This window comes from Mobula hypostoma, chromosome 6 (assembly GCF_963921235.1).
Source record: "Mobula hypostoma chromosome 6, sMobHyp1.1, whole genome shotgun sequence".
NCBI lineage: Eukaryota > Metazoa > Chordata > Chondrichthyes > Myliobatiformes > Myliobatidae > Mobula > Mobula hypostoma.
In genome coordinates this window covers 117,956,986-117,980,823 of record NC_086102.1, presented here as the reverse complement: position 1 = coordinate 117,980,823, position 23,838 = coordinate 117,956,986, and the positions used below count along the sequence as shown (strand labels likewise).

The 23,838-nt window shown below is 41.0% G+C and overlaps 1 protein-coding gene across 5 annotated transcripts in view; it reads left to right on the top strand.

Annotated features, from left to right (window-relative positions):
- Positions 1-23,838, top strand: part of rbm44 (RNA binding motif protein 44) — a 118,880-nt gene that overhangs the window by 75,469 nt on the left and 19,573 nt on the right. For all 5 annotated transcript variants that reach the window (XM_063050005.1, XM_063050002.1, XM_063050004.1 and 2 more), the window contains 3 exons: positions 9,055-9,195; positions 12,260-12,345; positions 12,567-12,640. In XM_063050005.1, the coding sequence (XP_062906075.1) occupies positions 9,055-9,195; positions 12,260-12,345; positions 12,567-12,640 (301 nt within the window). The remainder of the gene's footprint in view (positions 1-9,054; positions 9,196-12,259; positions 12,346-12,566; positions 12,641-23,838) is intronic.

Sequence of the window (23,838 nt, the reverse complement as noted above, 5' to 3'; positions counted from 1 at the left end):
CACTATAGGAAACATCCTCTCCACAGCCACTCAATCTAGGCCTTTCAATATTCAATAGGTTTCAATGAGATACCAACTCATTCTTCTAAACTCCACCGAGAACATGCGTAGAACTATCAAACACTCCTCGTACATTAATCCTTGCATTCCCGGAATCATTCTCATGTTCCTCCTCTGAATTCTCTCAAATGCCAGCACATCTTTTCTTAGATAAGGGACCTAGAACTACTCACAATATTCCAAGTGTGTTCTGACCAATGCCTTATAAAACCTCAGCATTGCATCCTTGCTTCTATATCCTAGCCCTCTGGAAATAAATGCTAACGTTGCATTTGCCTTCCTTACCACTAAATCAACCTGCAAGTTAACCTTTAGAGAATCCCGCACATGGACTTTCAAGTCCCCTTGCACCTCTGATTTTTTAATTTTCTCCCCATTTAGAAAATAGTCTACATCTTTATTCCTTCTGCAGCCTCCCTGCTTCCTCAATACTACCTTCCCCTCCACCTATCCTTGTATTGGCTACAAACTTGGCCACAAAACCAAGAGATAGTATACTATCTCTTCTTTCAGTTAGTCCTGAGGAAGGGTCTCGGCCCAAAACATCGACTGTACCTTTTCCTACAGATGCTGCCTGGCCTGCTGCGTTCACCAACATTTTTTGTGTGTGTTGCTTGAATTTCCAGCATCTGCAGATTTCCTCGTGTTTGCGTTAACTCACCTAGAATTTTTTTTCTACTCCCTCCCTTCCTAAAGAGTGGAGTGGAGAAACATCTTTACGAGAATGAAGAGTATACTGACCAATACTAAACTAGGCATGACAACCCGCTTCAGAGTACTGAAATGTTACATTTATCCAGTTACGTTATATGGCTCAGAATGTTGGACAATATCTAGTATATGAGGAAATGAATTGAAGCAGCATAGATGTGATTTTTGAGGAGGATGCAAAGAATATCATGGACGAAACAAATATCTAATGAGGATGTCATGAACAGCAAACACAAAAAGAGAAATAATGTATGAGATCATGAAAAGGCAACGTAACTTCATTGGACATGTGATTAGGAAAGAGGAGTTAGAATGCACGGTAATTATAGGAAAGATTGAAAGGAAGAAAGCAAAAGGAAGACAAAGACAAATGATGATGGAGACAGCAGCCAGAGAACTGGAAATGAATACCAATGAACTGATCCATTTGACCCAAAACAGTAGTATGTGGGCCATGGCAGTCAAAGCTCAAACTGGGCACAGCACCTGATGATCATGATAATGGAGAGACATCTGCAATCTTCCACTCCTCCAGAATCGTTCCAGATTCTGGTGATTTTTGAATGATCATTACTAGTGCCTCCAAAGTCTCTTCAGCTACCCTTTCAGAACCCTGGGGTATAGACCATCTCATCAGGGTGACTTATCTACTTTCAGCTTCCCAAGCACGTTGCCCTTAGTAATAGCAACTACACTCATTTCTGCCCCTGACACTCTCAAATTTCTGGTACATTGCTAGAGTCTTCCACAGTGAAGACTGATGCAAAATACTTATTAAGTTCCTCCGCCATTTGTTTATCCCCCATTGTCCTTTTCCCCCATTACTACCTCTTCAGCGGTCCGATATCCACTCTCGCCTCTCATTTACTCTTTATATATCTGAAAACACCTTTGGTATCCTCTTTAATTGTTGGCTAGCTTACCTTCATATTTCATCTTTTTTTTCTTTATGGCTTTTTAGTTGTCTTCTGTTGGTTTTTAAAAGCTTCCCAATCCTCTAACTTCCCACTCAGTTTTGCTATATTATATTTCCTCTTTTCCTTCTATGCTGTCTTTAACTTCCCTTCTCAGCCACTGGGTGGCAGGGTGGAGATACGTCTCGACCAAAGGAGGTGTAAGGTGCGCCTTCCCTATGTTAGCCTGTAGCTCATTCTTGGGCAAGGTATAGCTCTTGCTTAGCCCCTCCATCAGGGCCATATGGGTGCAGGTCGTGGATGGCCATAAGTCCTGGTTATGCAGCCGCTAATATCAGGCAGATAATCTCTGAAGATTATGGATAATGGCTGGGGCCACTTGTAAAGAAACTGCCCAAAAGAAGGCAATGGCAAACAACCGCTGTAAAAAAAATTTGCCAAGGACAATCACGGTCATGAGACCATGATCGCCTACATCATACGACATGGCACAGTATGATGATGAAGATGTCAGCCATGGCTGTCTCATCCTCCTTTTAGGATACTTCTTCATCATTGGAATGTATCTGTCCTATGCTTTCCAAATTGCCCCAGAAACTCTAGCTATTGTTATTCTGCCATCATCCCTGATAATGTCCCCTTCCAATCAACTTTCACTCTCATACTTCTGTAATTCCCTTTACTACACTGTAATACTGATACATATTGCTTTATTTTCTGCCTCTTGAACTGCAGGATGAATTCTGTCATATTATGATCACTGGCTCCTAAGAGTTCCTTTACCTTAAACTCCCTAATCAAATCTGGTTCATTATGCAACACCCAATCCAGAATTGCCTTTTCCCTAGTGGCCTCAACCACAAGCTGCTCTAAAAAGCCACCTTTTAGGCATTCTATAAACTCATTCTCTTGGGATCCAGCACCTACCTGATTTTCCCAGTCTACCTGCACATTGAAATTCTCCCATGACTGTTGTAACATTGCCCTTTTGACTTGCGTTTTCTATCTCCCATTGTAATTTATATCCCACATCCTGGCTACTGCTTGGAGGCCTGTATAAAATTCCTATCAGAGTCTTTATTTTCACCCTTGCAGTTTCTTAACTCTACCCACAAGGATTCTACATATTCTGATCCTATATCATCTCCTTCTAATGATTTGATTTCATTTTTTACCAACAGAGCCACGTGTCTTCTGCCTATTTGCCTACTTTCAATATAATGTCATCCTTGGATGTTAAGCTCTCAACTATGATCTTCTTTCAGCTTCAGCCATGACTCAGTGATGCCCACAATGTCATACCTGCCAATTTCTAACAGTGCTACAAGACATCTGCCTTATTCTGTATACTGCATGCATTCAAATTTAACACCTTCAGTCCTGTAATCATCGTTCTTTTTGATTTTGCCCCATGTTACACTTCAACTGATCACTTTGTAGAGATCTGTTTTCACTTTGCCACGAACGAGTCTTTTTCTATTGATCAGTATCAAAAAAGCCAAATTAAATCCACTGTGATTCAATGTTGTAAAACAATAAAACATTAAAACTTCCGGAGGGGGGGGGGTTTAATAATTTTTATAGGCACTGTATATTTAAGGTGGAGCTAAATTAATATTTAAAAGATGAAGGGTTATGGGAAACTGGCACGGGAGGAGTTGAAGCCAACATAAATCAGCCATTTCATATTGAATGAGTGGGCAAGCTTTAGAGGCTGAATGACTGCTATTTTCTTGTAATTTCAAACAAATTGAACTTTTGATTATATATTTGATCCTAAGATGAGCTTCTGATCATATTATCACAGATCACATATTCCTACTTCAATAACATGGCTAATTCCAACCCTGCCTTAGTCTATCTGCAGCTGAAATCTTAAGTTTGAGATTTGAAAATTGCAGTGAGTTTCTGGCCATTCTATCATATTCTATTCTCTGAAAACTTGAGTTAATCCAAAATTCTGGTGGTTGTAGAACTTGCACGTCTATTGCATCCACCCCACATCTGTTATTGACATGTTAGCTACTGCTGTGAAAATACCTCATTTTTATTATTATTTGTTTTTAAATCTATTCCTTCCCATTATTTCCTATCCATCTAAAAGTCTGCTTGATGTAATATCTCTCTGCAAGCTCATGCTTGACTTTTTATGCATTATTTTTATTTCTTTTCCATTGGTGCCCATGTTTTCTTCAGCCTTATCTCAAAGCTTTGGAATTCCCTGTTAAAATCTTTGCATCTTTACTCTTCTCCTTAAAGCCTTTTTTAATTATATATTTACTATCTCCTTTACAAATCTTTATACTATAGTGTCATATGTATTTTAATTGTTCCGTGAGATGTTGGAGGTTTTTACGACGTGTAACCTTGTCACCATGGCTCATAATAAACCAGACTCGTTATCTAACTCTAGCTAACAGCCTTGTGACTCAGTATTTCATGAGTAATAGTGAGAAGGCCACCTTCAATAAGCCACACACATCTAGGGTCGGTACGATTTGGATTTAACCAGACAGGAAAGTTGGAATGTTCTAATGAGGGAACCAAAATTGTGGTGAATGCTTTGTAAATACTGCCCCTTGCAAAGTTATCATTCACTAGGAAATAACAGACCTTACAACAGCATAAAATTAAAGTGGAAATATAGTTACAGTTATTTCAATTTTAACAAACAGTTAATAGAAAAAGAAAAGAAAAAAGGCCCATTACAGTTAAACCAGTCTAAGTGTGCACATAAACGTTGGAGCTCATTTCTGAAGTAATTGGGTGTATCGCTTTACTCACGGCATTGAACCCATGTCACCAGCCACAGTTCAAGCTTCCGTTGAAGAATGTTATGAACAACCTGGTCAACTCAGAGGTATTGGCACTTCCTCTTGGAAACATTCGTCTGCACAAAGCGCTTCTTGCAATCAGTTTTCCCCTTTGGGCAGAGTTCTGTGAATATCTGCCCTTGTGCTCTTCTCTGCATCTCCTTCTCTCCAACCACTGCCTGCCAAAATACCCAAAACCAGCCCACTGTTCTTCAGAAATCTGATCCTGCCCAGCTCTCTCAAATGTTCCAATGCATCCCACTTCAGAGAATGTTACCAAGACAAATCCGATTGGCTGACACAACATTCCTTAGCTGAGCAAATGACTCATTATCTTAGCAAATACCAAAATACTAGTCTGTGAAGCTTAATTAGCAAAACCACTGCGTTTTGCAGAAGAGCTGCTGAAATAAAATGCAGGACAGCACAGCGGTAGGAATATAATAAAACATGTTCTTAACCAGGGCATTACATATGTTAAAGATAATAGTTTGCTTTCCATTTTTTTCATCTATTTGAACTACCTTTAAATTTCTTTGTAGTTAAGGTGTTCTGCAAATGCATGCTGTTAATGCACAAAGAGAAGCTACTTGTCTTTTTCCCCATTTTGATTATCTCTTCTGTAAATCAGATACCCTAGAACCCTTACTGTCCTGCAAAGAATAATGAAGGAAAGAGTCAGGCCTGGAGGTGAATACAAAGGTGTGGAGGTGGAGAATGTGGATCAGTTCTTTAAAATTACTTTACATAAAAGAGGGATGAATGCCAGTGTGATGATTAATGAGGAAGAGTGAGTAATATTGGATGGGATAAACATAAGAAGAGCAGTATTAGGAGACTTAGCATTGATGGAAATTAGTAAACTACTAGCTTTTTATGAAATATACTCTGGACTGTTAAAAAACAAAGGAGGAAATTGAGGAGAGACTGACTACTTTTTAATAATCCCTGATTATAATATAGTGCAGGGTAATTGGAGGACTGCTGGTATTTTACATCGGAACTTACAGAATATTGAAAGACCTAGATAGACTGGACGTAGAAAGGTTGTTTCCATTAGTAGGAGAGTCTTTAATTTGAAGGCACAAAATAAAGGGGTGTCCTTTTAAAAGAGAGATGAGGAATTTCATCAGCCTGAGGGTGGTGAATTTATGGAATTTTTATGCCACAGTGAACTCTGGAAGTCAAGTTATTAGGTGTACTTAAGGCAGAGTTTGATAAATTCTTGATTTTAAAGGGGTTAAGGGTTATAGGAAGAAGGCAGGACAACGACCTTGAAAAAAAAATCAGCCATGATTGTGTGGCAAAACATTTGATGGACAGAATTACCTAATTCTGCTTCTATATCATATGGTCTTTTTTATTTCAAACAATGATAAATAAATTGAAGAATTGTAAGCCATTTAGTTTATTTTTAATGTTGGATAAATTATTGGAATTCTAAGAGATGGCATATATCTTTGTTCAGAAAGTCAAATTAATTGGGGACTATCAGCATGGATTTATTAAAGAATGATTGTTTCAAATTAACTAGTATTTTTAAAGAGGTCTAAAATACATTAGGTAAAGATAGTACATTTGATGTAGAATACCATCTGGGTAGACTGCAATCCTTTCATGAACATTGAATTCTCCATCTTCTATAACTACTCCCCCTCTGTCCTTTTTCTGTTTCCCCTGATCTACCCAGCCCCCATCACTGTCTCATCCTCCTCCTTCACCTGTTCTATCTGCTCATGACTCACATATTCTCATTCTCTTCTCTCCTCCACTACTGCCGTTTATCCATCCTACCCCACCCCATCCCCTTGACTTTATTCCATGCTTCTCTCCAATCAGATTCCATTATCTCCAGCACTCTGTCACTTCCACCTATCACCTCCCAGCTTCTGGAGCTACACCCACTCTTTCTACCTCTGTCTGCCTTTCATACCACTCCATCCAACACCCGCCTCCCACCACCAAGCTGGATTCATCTATTGCCTGCCAGCTCTTCCCCTACTCCTTCCTTTCATCTTCTGATACTAGCTGGCATCACTCTATCTTTCAGTCTGGATAGATGAAGGGTGTCAACCCAAAATGTCAACTGCATTTTCCTCTCCAGATGCTGTCTAACTGATATGTTCCTCTAGAATACGTGTTGCTGACTGCCAAGGACTCTTGGGCTGATATTGAGTTGATAGTGATTGACTGTACCAGCAAAGATTTTCTGGGGGTGTCTTTATGCAATGCCTCCATTAAGTTTTCATTGCCATTTTATTTTAACTCCAGCACAAATTGGAATGGTTCTTTTGTATAAAATGGATGATTTATGTTGAAAAATTGTATTTTTTTCTTGTAAAGAATGAGCATGGTATAAATAGTAAACATTTCTGGAAAGCTTATTAGGACCTTTTGTAACAAATAGTTTCATGGTCTTTTTATGAACATTAGTTCAGAACTTTGTGATTAAATATCTTAACATAACATTCATCATCATCAGGTGCCATGCCCAGAGTGAGTTTTGACTGCCATGGCCCACACACTCCTGTTTCGGGTCAAGTGGATCAATTCATTGGTATTCTTTTCCAGTTCTCTGGCTGCTGTCTCCATCATCATTTGTCTTTGCATTCCTTTTGCTTTCTTCCCTTCAATCTTTCCCATTATTACCGTGCAGTCTAACTCCTCTTTCCTAATCACATGTCCAATGAAGTTATGTTGCCTTTTCATGATGTCATACATTATTTCTCTTTCTGTGCTTGCTCTGTTCATGACATCCTCGTTAGATATGCGTTTCGTCCATGATATTCTTTGCATCCTCGAAAACCACATCTCTGCTGCTTCAAGCAACACACATCAAAGTTGCTGGTGAACGCAGCAGGCCAGGCAGCATCTGTAGGAAGAGGTGCAGTCGACGTTTCAGGCAGAGACCCTTCGTCAGGACTAACTGAAGGAAGAGTGAGTAAGGGATTTGAAAGTTGGAGGGGGAGGGGGAGATCCAAAATGATAGGAGAAGACAGGAGGGGGAGGGATAGAGCCAAGAGCCAAAGGCCCCACCTCCCCCTCGTACCCCATCTGTTACTTATTTTTATACACACATTCTTTCTCTCACTCTCCTTTTTCTCCCTCTGTCCCTCTGAATATACCCCTTGCCCATCCTCTGGGTCCCCCCCCCGTCTTTCTTCCCGGACCTCCTGTCCCATGATCCTCTCGTATCCCTTTTGCCTATCACCTGTCCAGCTCTTGCTCTATCCCTCCCCCTCCTGTCTTCTCCTATCATTTTGGATCTCCCCCTCCCCCTCCAACTTTCAAATCCCTTACTCAGTCTTCCTTTAGTTAGTCCTGACGAAGGGTCTCGGCCTGAAACGTCGACTGCACCTCTTCCTACAGATGCTGCCTGGTCTGCTGCGTTCACCAGCAACTTTGATGTGTGTTGCTTGAATTTCCAGCATCTGCAGAATTCCTGTTGTTCTCTGCTGCTTCAATTCGTTTCCTCATGTTACTAGACATTGTCCAACATTCTGATCCATATAACATAACTGGATAAACGTAGCATTTCAGTGCTCTGAGGCGAATAAGTGAAGCACAATAAGTTATTTGAAATATTACAGGAAACTCTAGATCTAGATTCGAAAGACCTCCGCCTAATCAGAAATCTGTACTGGGAACGAACTACCACTGTAAGAATAGATGGAGAAGTGAGTCAGTTTATGAAAATCAAGAGGAACATTAGACAAGGGTGTGTTTTCTCCCCTGACTTGTTTAATGTGTACAGTGAAACAATATTACAAAAAATAAGAGACATCTTGGGAATCAAAGTTGGTGAAAACATCAATAATTTCAGATATGCAGATGACACTGTGTTAATTGAAAGTATGAAGGAAGAACTATAAAACTTAATTGATATAGTTGTTGAAGAAAGTGCAAAAATGGGTCTATCTATCAATTGCAAAAAGACAGAATGTATGGTGATATCCATAAAGAAGGAGAATCCTATCTGCAGGCTGAAAATAAACGGGAAAGACATAAAACAAGTACAGAACTTTTGCTACTTAGGAAGCTGGGTGACATCAGATGGCAGGTGCGACATGGACATCAAAAGAAGAATAAGGATGGCAAAAGACACCTTTACGAGAATGAAGAGTATACTGACCAACACTGAACATAACATTACCTACCCTTTTTAAATCCTGAGTCTCTGTGTAGCATTAAGTTCAAGTGATTCAAGTGATGGACTATTATGTTGTTAGCTTCAAGTTAAGTTCAATTTAGCTGCATGGTTTTTGTACAAGGGTATTTGTAGAGCAGTATTTGTGCAAATAAATTCAGCCATAATTATTAATTCTAACTCCTTATTTTCTCTCCACCTTTGTCTTGTCATTACCTGGTTATGCAAAAGTCCAACCAACTTGGCCAGTTTTGATAATCAAATTTATGATACAATCTTTTACATTGTGCTACTTCTGATGAAGATTTTAAGTAGTTCAAATAAAGTTGTTAGTAAAGTATTTAAATTTTTAATTTCTTCTCTCTAAGTATCTGAAAACAAGCTTTTGCTTTCTTTTCTGCACCTACAGCCAAGGACCTTGAAGTAACTGGTGACTGGTTTGATGCAGAAGAGAATTTTGTTTCCCCTGGTGACCCTGAACCAACAGAAGGGAAGGTGAATGATCAAGGTGGAGCTGTAGCAGCAGTAGGTGAACCAAGAAGCAAAGAATGTAAGAGGAAGAGTGATATCCAAATTAATTCATTAAAGTTTAGAGATTTGATTATTGTTAGGTTCCAATTTTTTTAAATGCTTCAGCCGTAAACATTGTCTATTGAATAGCCAGTTTCTTTACTTTAGAAGTCAAAACGGCCCCAGTTAGCTTTTTTTCACTATTACTAGGTGATTATCAGTACTGGTGTTTGTGTAGAATATTGTACCATTTAAGCTAAGAATTGATAAGATATTGCAGAACTGGAAAAATAAATCAGTAAGTCTGACAATGTTTGAAATTTGTACTGTGATGCAAATATTTGAATGTAACTACAAAATACCTAAGTGACATCGATTAGATTGGTATTAAACGACTCAAATGTCTAGTTGTGTTGTTAGTGTAATAGTAATAATGCAGAACGGAATGAAAACACTGCATTTTTTCACACATCACTTTCTCCTTTTCTAAATTTAGTTTAAATTTTCCCATCTCCTGCATAGCCTTTTCCTTGTTCTAAATCATAAGCTGGGAAGAATTTTTTTATAAAAATGGATTTTCCAGCAAGTGATACTGAGGTCAGTATAGCGGTTTTGTTCCATAGCTTGCCCCCATTATTTTGCACTCTAAGATTGGGACTTAGCTGAATTGGATCCCTTTTCTGCACTAGCTTTTACCAAGAGAATTTAGCCATTTTAGAACATTAAACTGAAAAAAAGAAAATATTTAAAAATTTTATGTATTGAAAGAATCCTGCAATCCATGTTGTCTGATCACGTTTCATGTTTTCTTTCTGTAATTCAGTCATCAATCTGTTTTAGTGCTGATGATTAGAACATATGCCTGGGGATAAAGAGTGGGAGGTAACTCAGTTTAGAAAGTATTTTCTCTTTGTCCTTGTGTTGCTCCAATAGTTCAATTCTCAAATTGCCCCAGTTTCAAAGGTATAATGCTAGCTCAGTCTGCTTCTAGCCATGATGACACTTTGAAGAGTACTGCATTCACTTAACTGACATCTCCCTTGTGCGGGATGGGATCCTTGGAGTTGGGATTTGACAAAGGCCTTGATAGTCAAAAGATGCCGTGTGCCACCTATGTTTTTGTACCTGTATTGAAAATTCTTATGTTCATCCATTTCTATTCCATTCGTTTCTACACACAATACTCTCCAAGTTTGAACTACATGGATGCACACAGCTTCATATTCACTAGTGTATACAGTTTACAGCAGAACTCCCATTTGCTGAGAGTTTCTAACCTTCTAAGTAAGTCATGAATTGAAATAGTTGCTTACATAACCAGAGGACTCTGTTTAAAAGGCAACTCACTTAAAGGAGATCAGGCAAAAAAATTGAGATTTTAAGTCTTGGAAATTATTCCACAAAGAATGATGAAAGCGAAATCCTTGAATAATTTTAAGGGAGAGGTAAAGGGATTGTTGATAAGCAGTGGAGTGCATGTTTTCCAGGGGGTGCAGGAGTACAGAGTTGAGATGACAACACATCAGTTATGTTATTGTAAACACAACAGATTCTGTAGATGCTGAAAATCCAGAGCAACACACTCACAAAATGAGGGAGAAACTCAGCAAGTCTTGCAGCATCTATGCAGGTGAATAAACAGTCAACATTTTGAGATGAGACCCTTCATCAGGTTTGGAAAGTAAGGGAGGAGAAGCCAAAATAAGAAGGTGGGGGGAAGGAAAGGAGTCCATACTGGCAGGTGATAGATGAAACCAGGTGTGGGGAAGATGTGTGGGTAAAGGGCTCTATATTACTTTAATTGCAGCACTTATATTTCCTGCACTGGTCATTCAGTGACACCTACCATAAATTTCCCAGACCTCTAGGTATTTAGGGTAAGATATTGGTCTGCTTGTATGGCTGGACTCCCATGTGCTCCATCTGTGCTGTTGAATTGCAGAATTCATACATTTCATGGCTTTTTTTCCCCTCAACTGCCATTTTTATTCCTCAGAGGAATACATCTGTTGAGTCTTTGTTGCCTTTCAAAATGTCAATCAGGTGGACACTTTGTTCTCATAAACCCAAATAGCAAAGTGGTGGGTTCATGAAAGCACTGCTGGGGGTGGTGAGGGGATATTTGAGAGACCCTTAGGTAGGCAGATGGAAGGAAAATAGAGATGTGGGAGAGGGAAGTGTTAGATTGATCTAAGAGTAGGTTAAAAGATCATCACAACATTGTGGCCAAAGTGCCTGTACTGTGCTGTGGTGTACTGTTCTATGTATCTCACAAGATCACAAGACAAAGGAGTAGAAGTAGGCAATTCAGCCCATCAAGTCTGCACCGCCACTCCACCATGAGCTAAACTATTCTTCCATCTAGTTCCAATTTCCGGCTTTTTCTCCATATCCCTTGATACCCTGGCTAATTAGATACCTATCAATCTCCTCCTTAAACACCCTCAATGATTGAGCCTCCACAGCTGTATGTGGCAACAAATTCCGTAAATGCACGATCCTCTGGCTAAAAAAAAAATTCTCCTCATCTCTGTTTTAAATGGGTACCCTCTAATTCTAAGACTGTGGCCTCTAGTCCTGGACTCACCCACCAAGGGAAACAGCCTTTCCACATCTACTCTGTCCAACCCTTTCAACATTCAAAATGTTTCTATGAGATCCCCTCTCATTCTTCTATTCTCTAATGAATACAGTCCAAGAGCTGACAAACGCTCCTCATGTGTTAGCCCCTGCATTCCAGGAATCATTCTGGTAAATCTTCTCTGAACTCTGTCTAATATCAGAACATCCCTTCTAAGATAGGGGGCCCAAAACTGCACACAGTATTCCAAATGAGGTCTCACCACTGCCCCATAGAGCCTCATCAACACCTTACTCTTATACACTATTCCTCTTCAAATGAATGCCAACAAAGCATTTGCTTTCCTTACTGCTGATCCAATCTGGTGGTTAACCTATACGGTATCCTGCACGAGGACCCCCAAGTTCCTTTGCACTTCCATTTGATGGAAGATTAACACATTTTCTGCAATAATTTGATGATTAGTATGTTGTAAGTCTTGTCTGCTTATTTATCAAGGATAATAATTGACCTGTACTTACAGGTGTTCATGCTGATATATCTGTGGAAAAGGAGACAGCTCAAACAAGTTATATTTATATAGATGGATTGCCCACAATAGTAACAGAGGTACTGTATTTTTAAATACCATTTAATCACATTTCACCTGTAAGTAAACTCATCAAAATTTTCTGTTTTATCAAAAATATTAACCCATGTAATGTAAGTCGTTACATTAAAGTAAGAATCTGATAGAAGTTTATTGAATACTTGCACAAGAGCATTGCTGATGATTGTTTTGTATGCAATTGTGATCATCTAACAGTGAACTTTGCTTCTACTTTCACCAGGTGGAATTAAAAAGGCTTTTTCAGAAGTACCAGGTGTCAGGTGTTGGGTTTGGCAACTTGCACAATGATTACAGGTAATTGTTTAAATGGTCGTGCTGTTCTGAGCAATTGGAGAGGAGCTGGGAAGGATATAATGACTAGGTTTGAACATTACAATAATCAGAACCTGTGTTGAATTGAAGAGATGTCAGAATGGAGATTTATTTCATATAGTACTGGAGGGACATCGGGACTGCTGTGTACTTTGCTTCAGGGAAACATGGCTCACCACCGCCATTTCTATGCAGTATTGCAGCCGAATGGCTTCACCATTCACCATAAAGACAGGTCAGTTGAGTCTTTTAAAGGTAGAGGAGGTGATTAGGCAATTCCTGCCTAAGCAAGGGTCTGCAGTTTACTATCGCTACAGTTGCAATCTCCCTCTCCATTCAGCCTTGGATCACCTGGACATTAGTAACACTTACATCAGGCTGCTATTCATTGATTACAGCTCAGCATTCAACACAATCATGCCCTCCGTTCTAATCAATAAGCTCCAAACCCTGGGTATCTGTATCTCACCCTGCAGCTGGATTCTTGATTTCCTCACCAGGAGACCAGTCTGTGTGGATCAGAATTAACATCTTCTGCTCGCTAACAGTTAACACTCGTGTATCTCAAGGATGCATGCTTAGCCCACTGCTCTATTTTCTCTACCCCCAGCTGTGTGGCTAGGCACAGCTCAAATGCCATCTATAAATTTTTCGTCAACATTACTGTTGGCAGAATTTCAGATGGTGAAGAGGAGGCAGACCAGAGATAGATCAGCTGGTTGAGTGGTGTTGCAACAACCTTGCGCTCATAGTCAGTAGGACCAAGGAATTGATTGTGGACTTAAGGAAGAGGAAGTTGAGGGAACACACACCAGTTCTCATCGAGGGATTACCTGTGGAAAGAGTGAGCAGTTTCAAGTTCTTGGGTGTCAACATCTTTGAAGATCTATCCTTGGCCCAACATGTTGATGCAATTACAGAAAAAGGCATGATAGTGACAATATTTCTATAGGGTTTTGAGGAGACATAGTATGTCACCAGTCACTTGCAAATTTCTACTGGTGTTCCATGGAGAGCATTCTAACTGGTTGTATCAGCACCTGGTATGGAGGGGCCACTGCACAGGATTGGAAAAAGCTGCAGAAAGTTGTACACTCAAGACAGTTCCATCATGGGCACTAGCTTCCCCAGCATCAGGACAGCTCAAAAGGCAATGCCTCAAAAGAAGTGCCATACATCACCAAGGACCTCTGTCACCCAGGACATTTCCCTCTTCTCATTACTACCATCAAAGAGGAGGTACAGGAGCCTGACAAGACACACATATCAGGAACAGTTCTTTCCCTTCCCCATCAGATACTTGAATGGACAATGACTCCATGAGTACTAGCTCACTTTTCTTCGCTCTCTTTTTGCACGCTTTATTTAATTTAATCATTTTCATATACTGCTTGTAATTTATAGTTTTTTTATTGTATATTGCAATGTACTGCTGCCACAAAACAACAAATTTCACAACATAATCCAGTGATATTAAACCTGATTCTGATTTTGAAATTTTATTCTAAGTTACTTAGTTTGCATTCTGTTTTATACTGTATATATAAGAAATGAATGAAGTCCTCTCCCTAAAAAAAGTCAAAATCGAAGTTAAGCTTTTTGTCACATGCACAGATGCAATTAAAAACTTACTTGCACTAGCATCACAGGCGCATAGCATCTTATAAGTGGTATTTGCAAGAAAAACATAAACTCAATTTTCACAAAAAAAATATAGTTAGAAGATAAAAAACCACAAGTCCATTTTTGTACAAAGTCGTACTAATCTTGCTAGACTGTATTGATTAGGATAGTGTTTGTTAGTTCAAGAACCACCTCCACTGTACTTTTTTGAAAGTTTTACATTTTATTCTGCCTAATTGCTTTACCTTGCTTTACCTCAGTAACGATTTGATCTGTATGAACAGTCTGCAGAACAAACTTTTCAATGTAACTTGGTAAAGGTGACCATAAACCTATTCCAATAAGTAGCTGTTATAGAGTGATAGAACTCTACAGCACAGAAACAGGTCCTTTCGCCCATCTAGTCCATGCCAAACTATTATTCTGCCTGGTCCTGTTGATCTACACCTGGACCATGACCTTCTATACTCTTTCCACCATGCATCTATCCAAACGTCTAAAATGTTGAAATCGGACCCACGTCCACCACTTCCACTGTCAACTTGTTCCACATCTCATCACCCTCTGAGTGAAGAATTTTCCCCTCATGTTCCCCTTAAACATTTCACCTTTCACTTTAGCCCATGACCTCTAGTTCTTGTCTCACCCAACTTCAGTGGAAAAAGCCACATTTATCCTGTCTGTGCCTCTCATAATTTCCCCTCTATCTCCCCTCTATCTTCTGCTTTCTAGGAAGTAAGTCCTAACCTATTCAACCTTTCCCTATAACTCAGGTCCTCAAGTCCCAATAACATTCTTATAAATTTCCTCTGTTTTATTTCAATTGTAACACGCCGTAAGGTTTCACTGCTAATGTAATGGCCTCTCTGTAATGTTTCACTGCTAAGCTAATGGTTTCTCTGTAGCAGCAATGTTTGGGTTGGGTTGTGACTAAAGATAACGAGACATGTTAGCCAGTGAGTGGGATGTTCTTTCTTGTGTGTCTGAGAGCCAGGAATTCACAGTCTTTTTCTGGGGAGAGATGAGAGAAGATGTGAATGGAGAGAGTTGCCAGATGGAGTGGACTTAGTGTGAGGGTCCAAAGGTCAGCAACGATCAGAAGAGGTTGATGGTGGACGAACGGCCTTATCAGTGAGCTCCAACGTTGCGCAGTAAACTGTTTCATGAGAATGGGCTCTTTTCTTTTTTTGTTTCTTTACTAACCATATAGTCAAATTAAGAATTATAAAGCTCAATCGTTTAATTGCATGTTGTGTACTGTTTGTTATTTCGTGGTACTGATTTGTAATAGGGGACACATCGTGCAGCATCCACCCAAACAAGATTTCTTAAGTTTGACCGGGCTGGGGACTATCATCCCCTAGATTAAGCCGCTAGCCGAACCAAGAGTTGCACAATCTTATTGATATCTTTTCTGTAGGTAGGTGAGCAGAACTGCACACAGTACTCCAAATCAGGCCTCACCAACTTCTTACACAACTTCAATATAACGTCCCAACTCTTGTATTCAGTACTCTGATTTATGAAGACCAATGTGCAAAAAGCTCTCTTTGTATAGATCCTATCTACCTGTGGACACACCTTTCAAGGAATTATGGATCTGTATTCTTAGATCTCTCTTGTTCTACTGCTCTTCCATTCCTGGTTTGTCCTCCAAAAGTGCAACACCTCATACTTGTCTGTATTAAATTCCATCTGCTACTTCTCAGCCCACTGTTCCAGCTGGTCCATATCCTGCTGCAAACTCTGATAGCCTTCCTCACCATCCATTATGCCCCCTATTTTGGTGTCATCTGCAAATTTGCTGATCCAATTTACCACATTATCATGCAGATCATAGATGTACATAGATGACAAAAAACATGGACCTGAAACTGATCCCTGCGGCACCACCAGTAGTCAGAGGCCTTGCGTCAGAGAGGCCAACATGCGCTACCACATTCTGGCTTCTCCTGCAAAGCCAATGTCTAATCCAATTTACTACCTCATTCTGAATGCCAAACGACTGAACCCTCTTGACCAACCTCCTACTCAGGACTTTGTCAAAGGCTTTGCAAAAGTCCATGTATACAACACTGCCTTGCCTTCATTAACATGCCAAGTAACAGCCTTGAATAATTCAGTAAGATTGATTATACACAATCTACCATGCACAAAGCATGTTGACTAATCCCTAATCAGTCCCTGACTATTTCTGCTCTTGAATTTAGTGGCCTGGGACTTAAGTCTTCTGTAGCTCCTGCCTAATAGCAGTTGCAGGAATATGACGTGGCCCATGTGGTGGGGATCTTTGATGATGGCTATTGCCTTATTGAGGCAGCACTGTTGTGAATACTACTGATGGTGGGGAGAGATGTACCTGTGGGATATTAGGCAGAATTCACTACTCTACAGCTCCTTGCATTCATATGCATTTGAATTGCCAATCAGAATACTTTCAACTGTACATCTGTAGAAGTTTGTTAGAATTACTGTATTCCTATAAAGTGTTCATATTGCACTGTTAATATAGACACAGAAACAAAATAAGACAAAATAGAAGTAAGAACTATCCCATTAAATTAGAAAATTTTCTACTCTCTATTCTTTCCTGCATTTATTTCCTTTACACTAAAATAGCATTATTACTGTCTTTACACCTCTGTATTCCATAAAGTGGATATTAAATTTTCATTCGCAAACACGAGGAATTCTGCAGATGCTGGAAATTCAAGCAACACACATCAAAGTTGCTGGTGAATTCAGCAGGCCTGGCAGCATCTTTAGGAAGAGGTACATGCAATACATTTAAGCCAATGCCTCAGCATAATTTGTATGTTTGCCCTTTATATACCAGAGATTTTCTTAATGTTTATAATATTTTTCCAAGTACAACCTAGTTATTAAAAACACTAATTCAGCAATTTTAGGCTAAATAACTTAATTATTTATAATACTCTATTTATACCATGTTTAAATGTGCTTATCTCTTGAATGCATAAGATGTAAAAAGATTAGTTTTAATTTTGGGATTCTGCAGTACTGGTATTGTATTATCAGTATATTTAATCAACTTGAATTTAGTTTTGCGGTCTAGGTCTAGAAAATGCAGATTTTGTAGATCTCTACTTAACATCCTACCCTAGTCTAACAACAGTTACAGAAGACTCAGTTTTAAATGCATTTTACACATTCCATATACTGTTATTCTGGATTCCTGTGCTGTAATTTAATTATAACCATTTCAGTAAATACTTGTAGAAGAACAGTTAAGTAAAGTAGTAATAATGATACTCAATTAGATTTTACTGTCTGAGTAGCAGTGCTTTCAATAATGTGTTCTACTATTTATATATAAATTATATAGCAGTTACAAACGAAGACAGAAGTGTGGTTAAATATAGATAAACAAAAATAATTTGAGTTGTGCTGCTTTAGTAATAGGTTGATGAAATCAGAATTTTGTTAGTTTGCCTTTTGATATTTATTGCTGTGTTTAAAATATAAGCTACACATTATGGATACTTAGGATTGTTAATTAGTATTTTAAATTGCTGCTAATAAACCATTAACAATGAGTTTTAACTTTAAAAAAACTAAGGCCAAAATTAATTCCTTCAGTTTGTGTTGTTTGAGCTTTTAAATACAGTTATGAGAAAATTATTTGACAGGCTGATCCTTTTTTTTATCTCAATCGATATCTTTTTCCATCTTCTCTTTCTGTATCTGAAACACTAACTTCACTTCTATTTTCACCCTTCTCTCAGTTGTAGAATCATACAGCATGAAAACAGATCACTTGGCTCCATGTCCTCATTGATCAGTGAGCAATCATCTGTATTAATCCTGTTACGTACCCCATAACTGGGTTGCCAAACCAGGAGAAATGGACCACTTAGTTGGAGTCTGGATTACTGGAACTAAGGAAGTTTTATTAAAGAAATAAGTAACACAGTACTCTAATCGTAAGGATATAAATGCAACAGATTAGCAATGATAAAACACATGTACACAGAACTAGGATAATAGGAATCAATCAAGCTCTATCGCAGTCTAGGGGTAAAATGATCAGTCTCAAGTGACGCAGAGTTCAGTTCAGCTTAGTACAGTTCGCAGTAATTGCTGTTGTGCTGTTGGAGAGAGAGAGAGCGAATGCAAATTTTGATTCAACAGACCTTTGATGTTCCCCGCAGTTAGCTTTCGGGCGAGCCCTTTTACTATCTTTGGAGGTCACCGACTGTGATCCCTCCGTTCCGGATACGATCGTTCTTCCGCGGTGAACCCGGCACCCAGGCAAGGGCGGACACACACACCAGGTTCCTGCCGATCGTACCTTTTCACCTTCTGCGTCTATGGTCGGTCCCGTGACCAGACCTCAAAACTCTCACCAACTTGTGGGGGCACACCGCTTTTCCAGGGTCTCGTTATCTCGTGATCTCATGGTGTCTGTCTTGCCATAGCGAACCTGTTCCTTTTATCCCCATGCTGGGGTATCGCCTGTCCATCAAACTTCAAACAGTTCAGGTTCAAAGCAATTGGTCTGTCAATACTCAGGCCGGTGTCTCTTTCCATTATCTCTTTCTCCTCTCTCATTAACATTTTTGAATGCTGCTCCATTGTCTCACGTATCTCTCTCAGTAGCATCAATCTTCTGATAACTTGGTTTTTCGTCACACCCCTATCCTTCAAAGGATTTTCACCGGGGTAAAAATTATAGGCATGAATACGTTATTAGATACACACTAATATACAGGGTCATCAGCTATTCGGTTAATACAGAGAACTTTAAGTTGTCAACACCTTGACAGACAGTCAGCGATCACATTTCCGTTCCTTTTATGTGTGTTATTTTAATAATCCTCTAAGACCAGGCTCCAACTTAGCAAACTTCATAGTGGCCAAAAACACTAATGGGTTGTGATCAGTGTAAATTCTCAATGGTTTTCGTCCCGGACAAAGAATACAAGGGTCGTCCCACACCAACTTAGCATTCTTTGGCAAGAGCTTGGTAAGAGGGAGGGTAGTATCCGCAAAGTTTTTGCAAAACTTCCGATAGTACCCCACCATCTCCAAGAACCTTCTCAGGGCTCTTTTGTCTGTCGGGGTGGGGACTTCAGAGATAGCCCACACCTTAGCCTGCATCAGAGCCAGCTGCCCCTGTCCTACCACAAATCCCATATAAGTGACCATCGCATGACCGAATTCACTTTTTGCGAGGTTCACTGTCCGGCTGGCTTCAAACAGCTGTTTAAACAGTGCCACAATGTGCTCCTCCCACGTGTCACTCCAGACCACTAAATCGCCAATATACGCTTCTGCGTTCTTTAGCCCTTTTGTCACTGAGTTAATCATCCTATAGGGGTGTTGCTCACTAGGCTGACCTGATGTGACAACAACACCACGTCCCGGCTCTTTGCATCACCTCGGGACATCCGGACATAGTTGTGCATGCCGTTTAATTAGCTTTATTGACGGGTCGCTCTGTTCGGGGATTAAGGGAGAGACCTTATCAGCAAAGCGGGCCAAAACAATAGACTTCTCCCATCTGGTCGGCACCATACTTACCTTTTCAAAATGGGTTTTCCCCTTATCAGGTGGCACCCTAGCCTCATTAATTTTCGTGATAACACCCACAACTAGATCTGTTTTCTGATCGTGGTAAGCTGTTAGCATATCAATAGCCTGTAATTGTGTTAGCTCACGTCTACAGTAGTCAATAGCATCCTTCCTCCTGTGCAGCCATTAAAACTCTTTCATGATTCTATCGACTGTCTTCCTCACTCCAAAATGTCCACTGAGGGGTATCTTGTGGGCCAGGTTAAAAATCTCACCCCCCATAAATTTTCGGCACCACCCCCCATTCCTCATCTGCGGGCACGGTACTTGGTCTCCATTTCCTCCTTAGTACTCCCTCCTTCACATAATAGCCCACTGGCTCCCTTGTTAATTCTGTTTCGGAGAGAGCTGTCTCCGTCAAAACCATCAGCTCCTCGTCTCGCTCCTGTGCCTGTATAAATTCCTTCCTTGCTAATGATAAGTCTACCTTAACTTCCATTTCACTACGCTGCTTCTTTTCACTTTCTAAACCCTACTGGTAAAAATGTCTCCGCTAAATCTATATTAGCTTCGGCAGCCTTTCTGGACATGCGCCAAGTCACTGCGCAAATGAGATAAACCTGTGAGTCCATGGGCGGGGCCTCAATGCTGGCAGGGTGGCTTGTCAATCTTACTGCTGGGTACACCTTGCCGCTGGTGAGGTCATTACCGAGTAAGACCTCCACGTCTTCCATCAGTAGTTCGGGCCTCACCCCGATCGTGACCGGTCCGGAGACCAAGTCGCTTTTTAGGTGTATCTGGTGCAAAGGTACTGCTTCAGTCCCTTTCCCAATGCCTTTCATCACACTGACCTCCCCAGTCTGGTTCTCTGAACTAAAGTCTAACACACTCTTTAATATCGATGACTGACAAGCTCCAGTGTCTCTCCAGATCCGTACTGGAACTGGGTTTGACCCCTCCTTCACCGACACCAATCCGGCCGAGATAAACCTCTCGCGCCCTTCCTGAACTTTATCAGACCTCTTCTCCCCTAGCGGTTTGTTTACCAGCTCAATACAGCCAGTCGGAACCGTCGTTTTCCCTTTCCCTGTCTCCTTCTTTGGGGCAAAGCACCTGGACGCAAAGTGTCCGACTTTCCCACAATTATAGCATATGACCCCAGGAGACTTCCTACCAAACTGCTCCCGGTCTACACTATCCTTCTCACTAGTCCCCGGCTTACTTTCTGACTTTTCTGGCGGACTCTCCCCGCCCTCTTGACTACCCTTGTGGTAGCTTTTACTCAGGGTAAACTTCGTTTTATGTGTCAACGCGTATTCATCCGCTAACTTAGCAGTTGCGGCTAAGGTATCTGCCTCTTTCTCATCTAGGTAGGGTCTCATACCTTCAGGGACACAACCTTTAAACTGCTCAATCAGTGTTAGCTGTAGCAGTCTGTCATAATCCCAGTTGACCCCTTTCGAGGCGCACCAATGCTCACAATACATCTGCATCTCACGGACAAACTCTAAATACGTGCAGCCCCACTGCTTCCTCGCATTCCGGAACCTCTGCCGGTATGCCTCCAGGACCAACTCATAAATCCTGAGTATGGCCTCTTTCACCACATCATACTTCTGGGCACCTTCTGCGGATAAGGCCGAGTAAGCTTGTTGGGCTTTTCCTTTAAGTACACTCTGAAGCAAAACAGCCCACTTATCCCTCAGCCAGTCCTGACTTGCAGCAACTTTTTCAAAATGGAGAAAGTACCAATCAACCTCGGCCTCCTCAAAAGGGGGAACCAGCCTAACCTCCTGGGTCGCCCTGAACCCTCCACCTTGGTTCGACATGGGCCCCTGCGCTAGTGTCATCCTTAACTTCTCCAGCTCAAATTCCCTTTCCCTCTGTTTCTCCCTCTCTTCTCGCTCTAACTACCTGTCCCTCTCCTCTCGCTCCAGCTGTTTTATTCGCTCTTCGCGCTCCAACTGCCTGTCCCTCTCTTCTCGCTCCAATTGCCTGTCCCTCTCTTCTCACTCCAACTGCCTGTCCCTCTCTTCTCGCTCCAGCTGTTTTACCCGGAACTCGTGCTCGAGTCTCAGTTTTTCAATCTGCAGCTGTACTGCTTCTCCACCAGGTTTGCCCATAGATACCACCTCTAGCTCCCCTTGGGGAAACACACCTTTAGATACATAATGCTCAATGATAGCTCTGTGCATCTCCACTCTGTTCATTGTCGACTTCCCCTTAAAAAGATTCAACCATTTTGCCACAGTTGCCAATTCTGATTTCCTGGCATCCTCTAATGCCTCCAAGGTTGGCACCTTTAGAAATTCCTCAGTCTCCATTTCTGCTGTTTGCCCTTTCTTTCTTTCGGGAATTTTAACCCAATCAATTTACCCAGTCCCAAATTTAGCGTTCAAAATCGCGGACGAGATCCCCACTTATGTTACGTACCCCGTAACTGGGTTGCCAATCCAGCAGAAATGGACCACTTAGTTGGAGTCTGGATTACTGGAACTAAGAAAGTTTTATTAAAGAAACAAGTAACACAGTACTCTAATCGTAAGGATATAAATGCAACAGGTTAGCAATAATAAAACACATGTACACAGAACTAGGATACCAGGAATCAATCAGGCTCTATCGCGGTCTAGGGGTAAAATGATCAGCCTCAAGTGACGCAGAGTTCAGTTCAGCTTAGTACAGTTCGCAGTAATCGCTGTTGTGCCATTGGAGAGAGAGAGAGAGCGAATGCAAATTTCGATTCAACAGACCTTTGATGTTCCCTGCAGTTAGCTTTCGGGCAAGCCCTTTTACTATCTTCGGAGGTCACCGACTGTGACCCCTCCGTTCCGGATACGATCATTCTTTCGCGGTGAACCCGGCACCCAGGCGAGGGCGGACACACACACCATGTTCCTGCCGATCATACCTTTTCACCCTGTGCGTCTATGGTCGGTCCCGCGACCAGACATCCAAACTCCACCAACTTGTGGGGGTACACCGCTTTTCCAGGGTCTCGTTATCTCGTGATCTCGTGGTGTCTGTCTTGCCATAGCGAACCTGTTCCTTTTATCCCCCTGCTGGGGTATCGCCTATCCATCAAACTTCAAACAGTTCAAGTTCAAAGCAATCGGTCTGTCAATACTCAGACCGCTGTCTCTTTCCATTATCTCTTTCTCCTCTCTCATTAACATTTTTGAATGCTGCTCCATTGTCTCACTTATCTCTCTCAGTAGCATCAATCTTCTGACAACTTGGTTTTTCGTCACAATCCCCATCTTCCAGAATTTGAGATGTAGACAATTTAAGTACTTATAAACATGAGAATGTCTGCAGTGCTGGAAGTGGAAAGCAATACACAGAAAATGCTGGAGGAACTCAGCAGGTCAGGCAACATTTATGGAAATGAATAAAGAGTCGGATGGTTTGACCCGAGACCTTTCTTCAGGACTGAAAAGGAAACAGGAAGATGCCAGAATAAAAAGGTGGAGGGGGGGGTGTGGGAAGGGAAGGAGGATGGCTGGAAGTTGATAGGTGAAGCTATGTGTGTTGGAAAGATAAAGGGCTGGAGAAGAAGGAATCGCTAGGAGAGGAGGGTGGACTATAGGAGAAAGGGAAGGAGGAGGGGATGCAGGTAGAGGTGGTAGGCAGGTGAGAAGAAGTAAGAGGTCTGAGTGGGAAATTGAAGATGAGGGGAGGAGGGAGTTTTATTTTACTGGAAGGAGAAATTGATGTTCATGCCATCAGGTAGGAGGCTACTCAGACAGAATATAGGTGTTACTCCTCAACCCTGAGGGTGGTCTCATCTTGGCACAACAGGAGGCCATGGACTGACATGTTGAAATGGGAATTGAAATTAAAATGTTTGGCCACTGGGAAGTTCCACATTTGACGGATGGAGTAGAGGTGGCTTATCGAAGCATTCCCTAATTTATGACGGATCTCACCAATGTAGAGGAGGCTGCATTGGGAACACCGGACACAATACGCAATCCCAGCAGATTTGCAGGTGAAGTGTTGCCTCACTTGGAAGGACTATC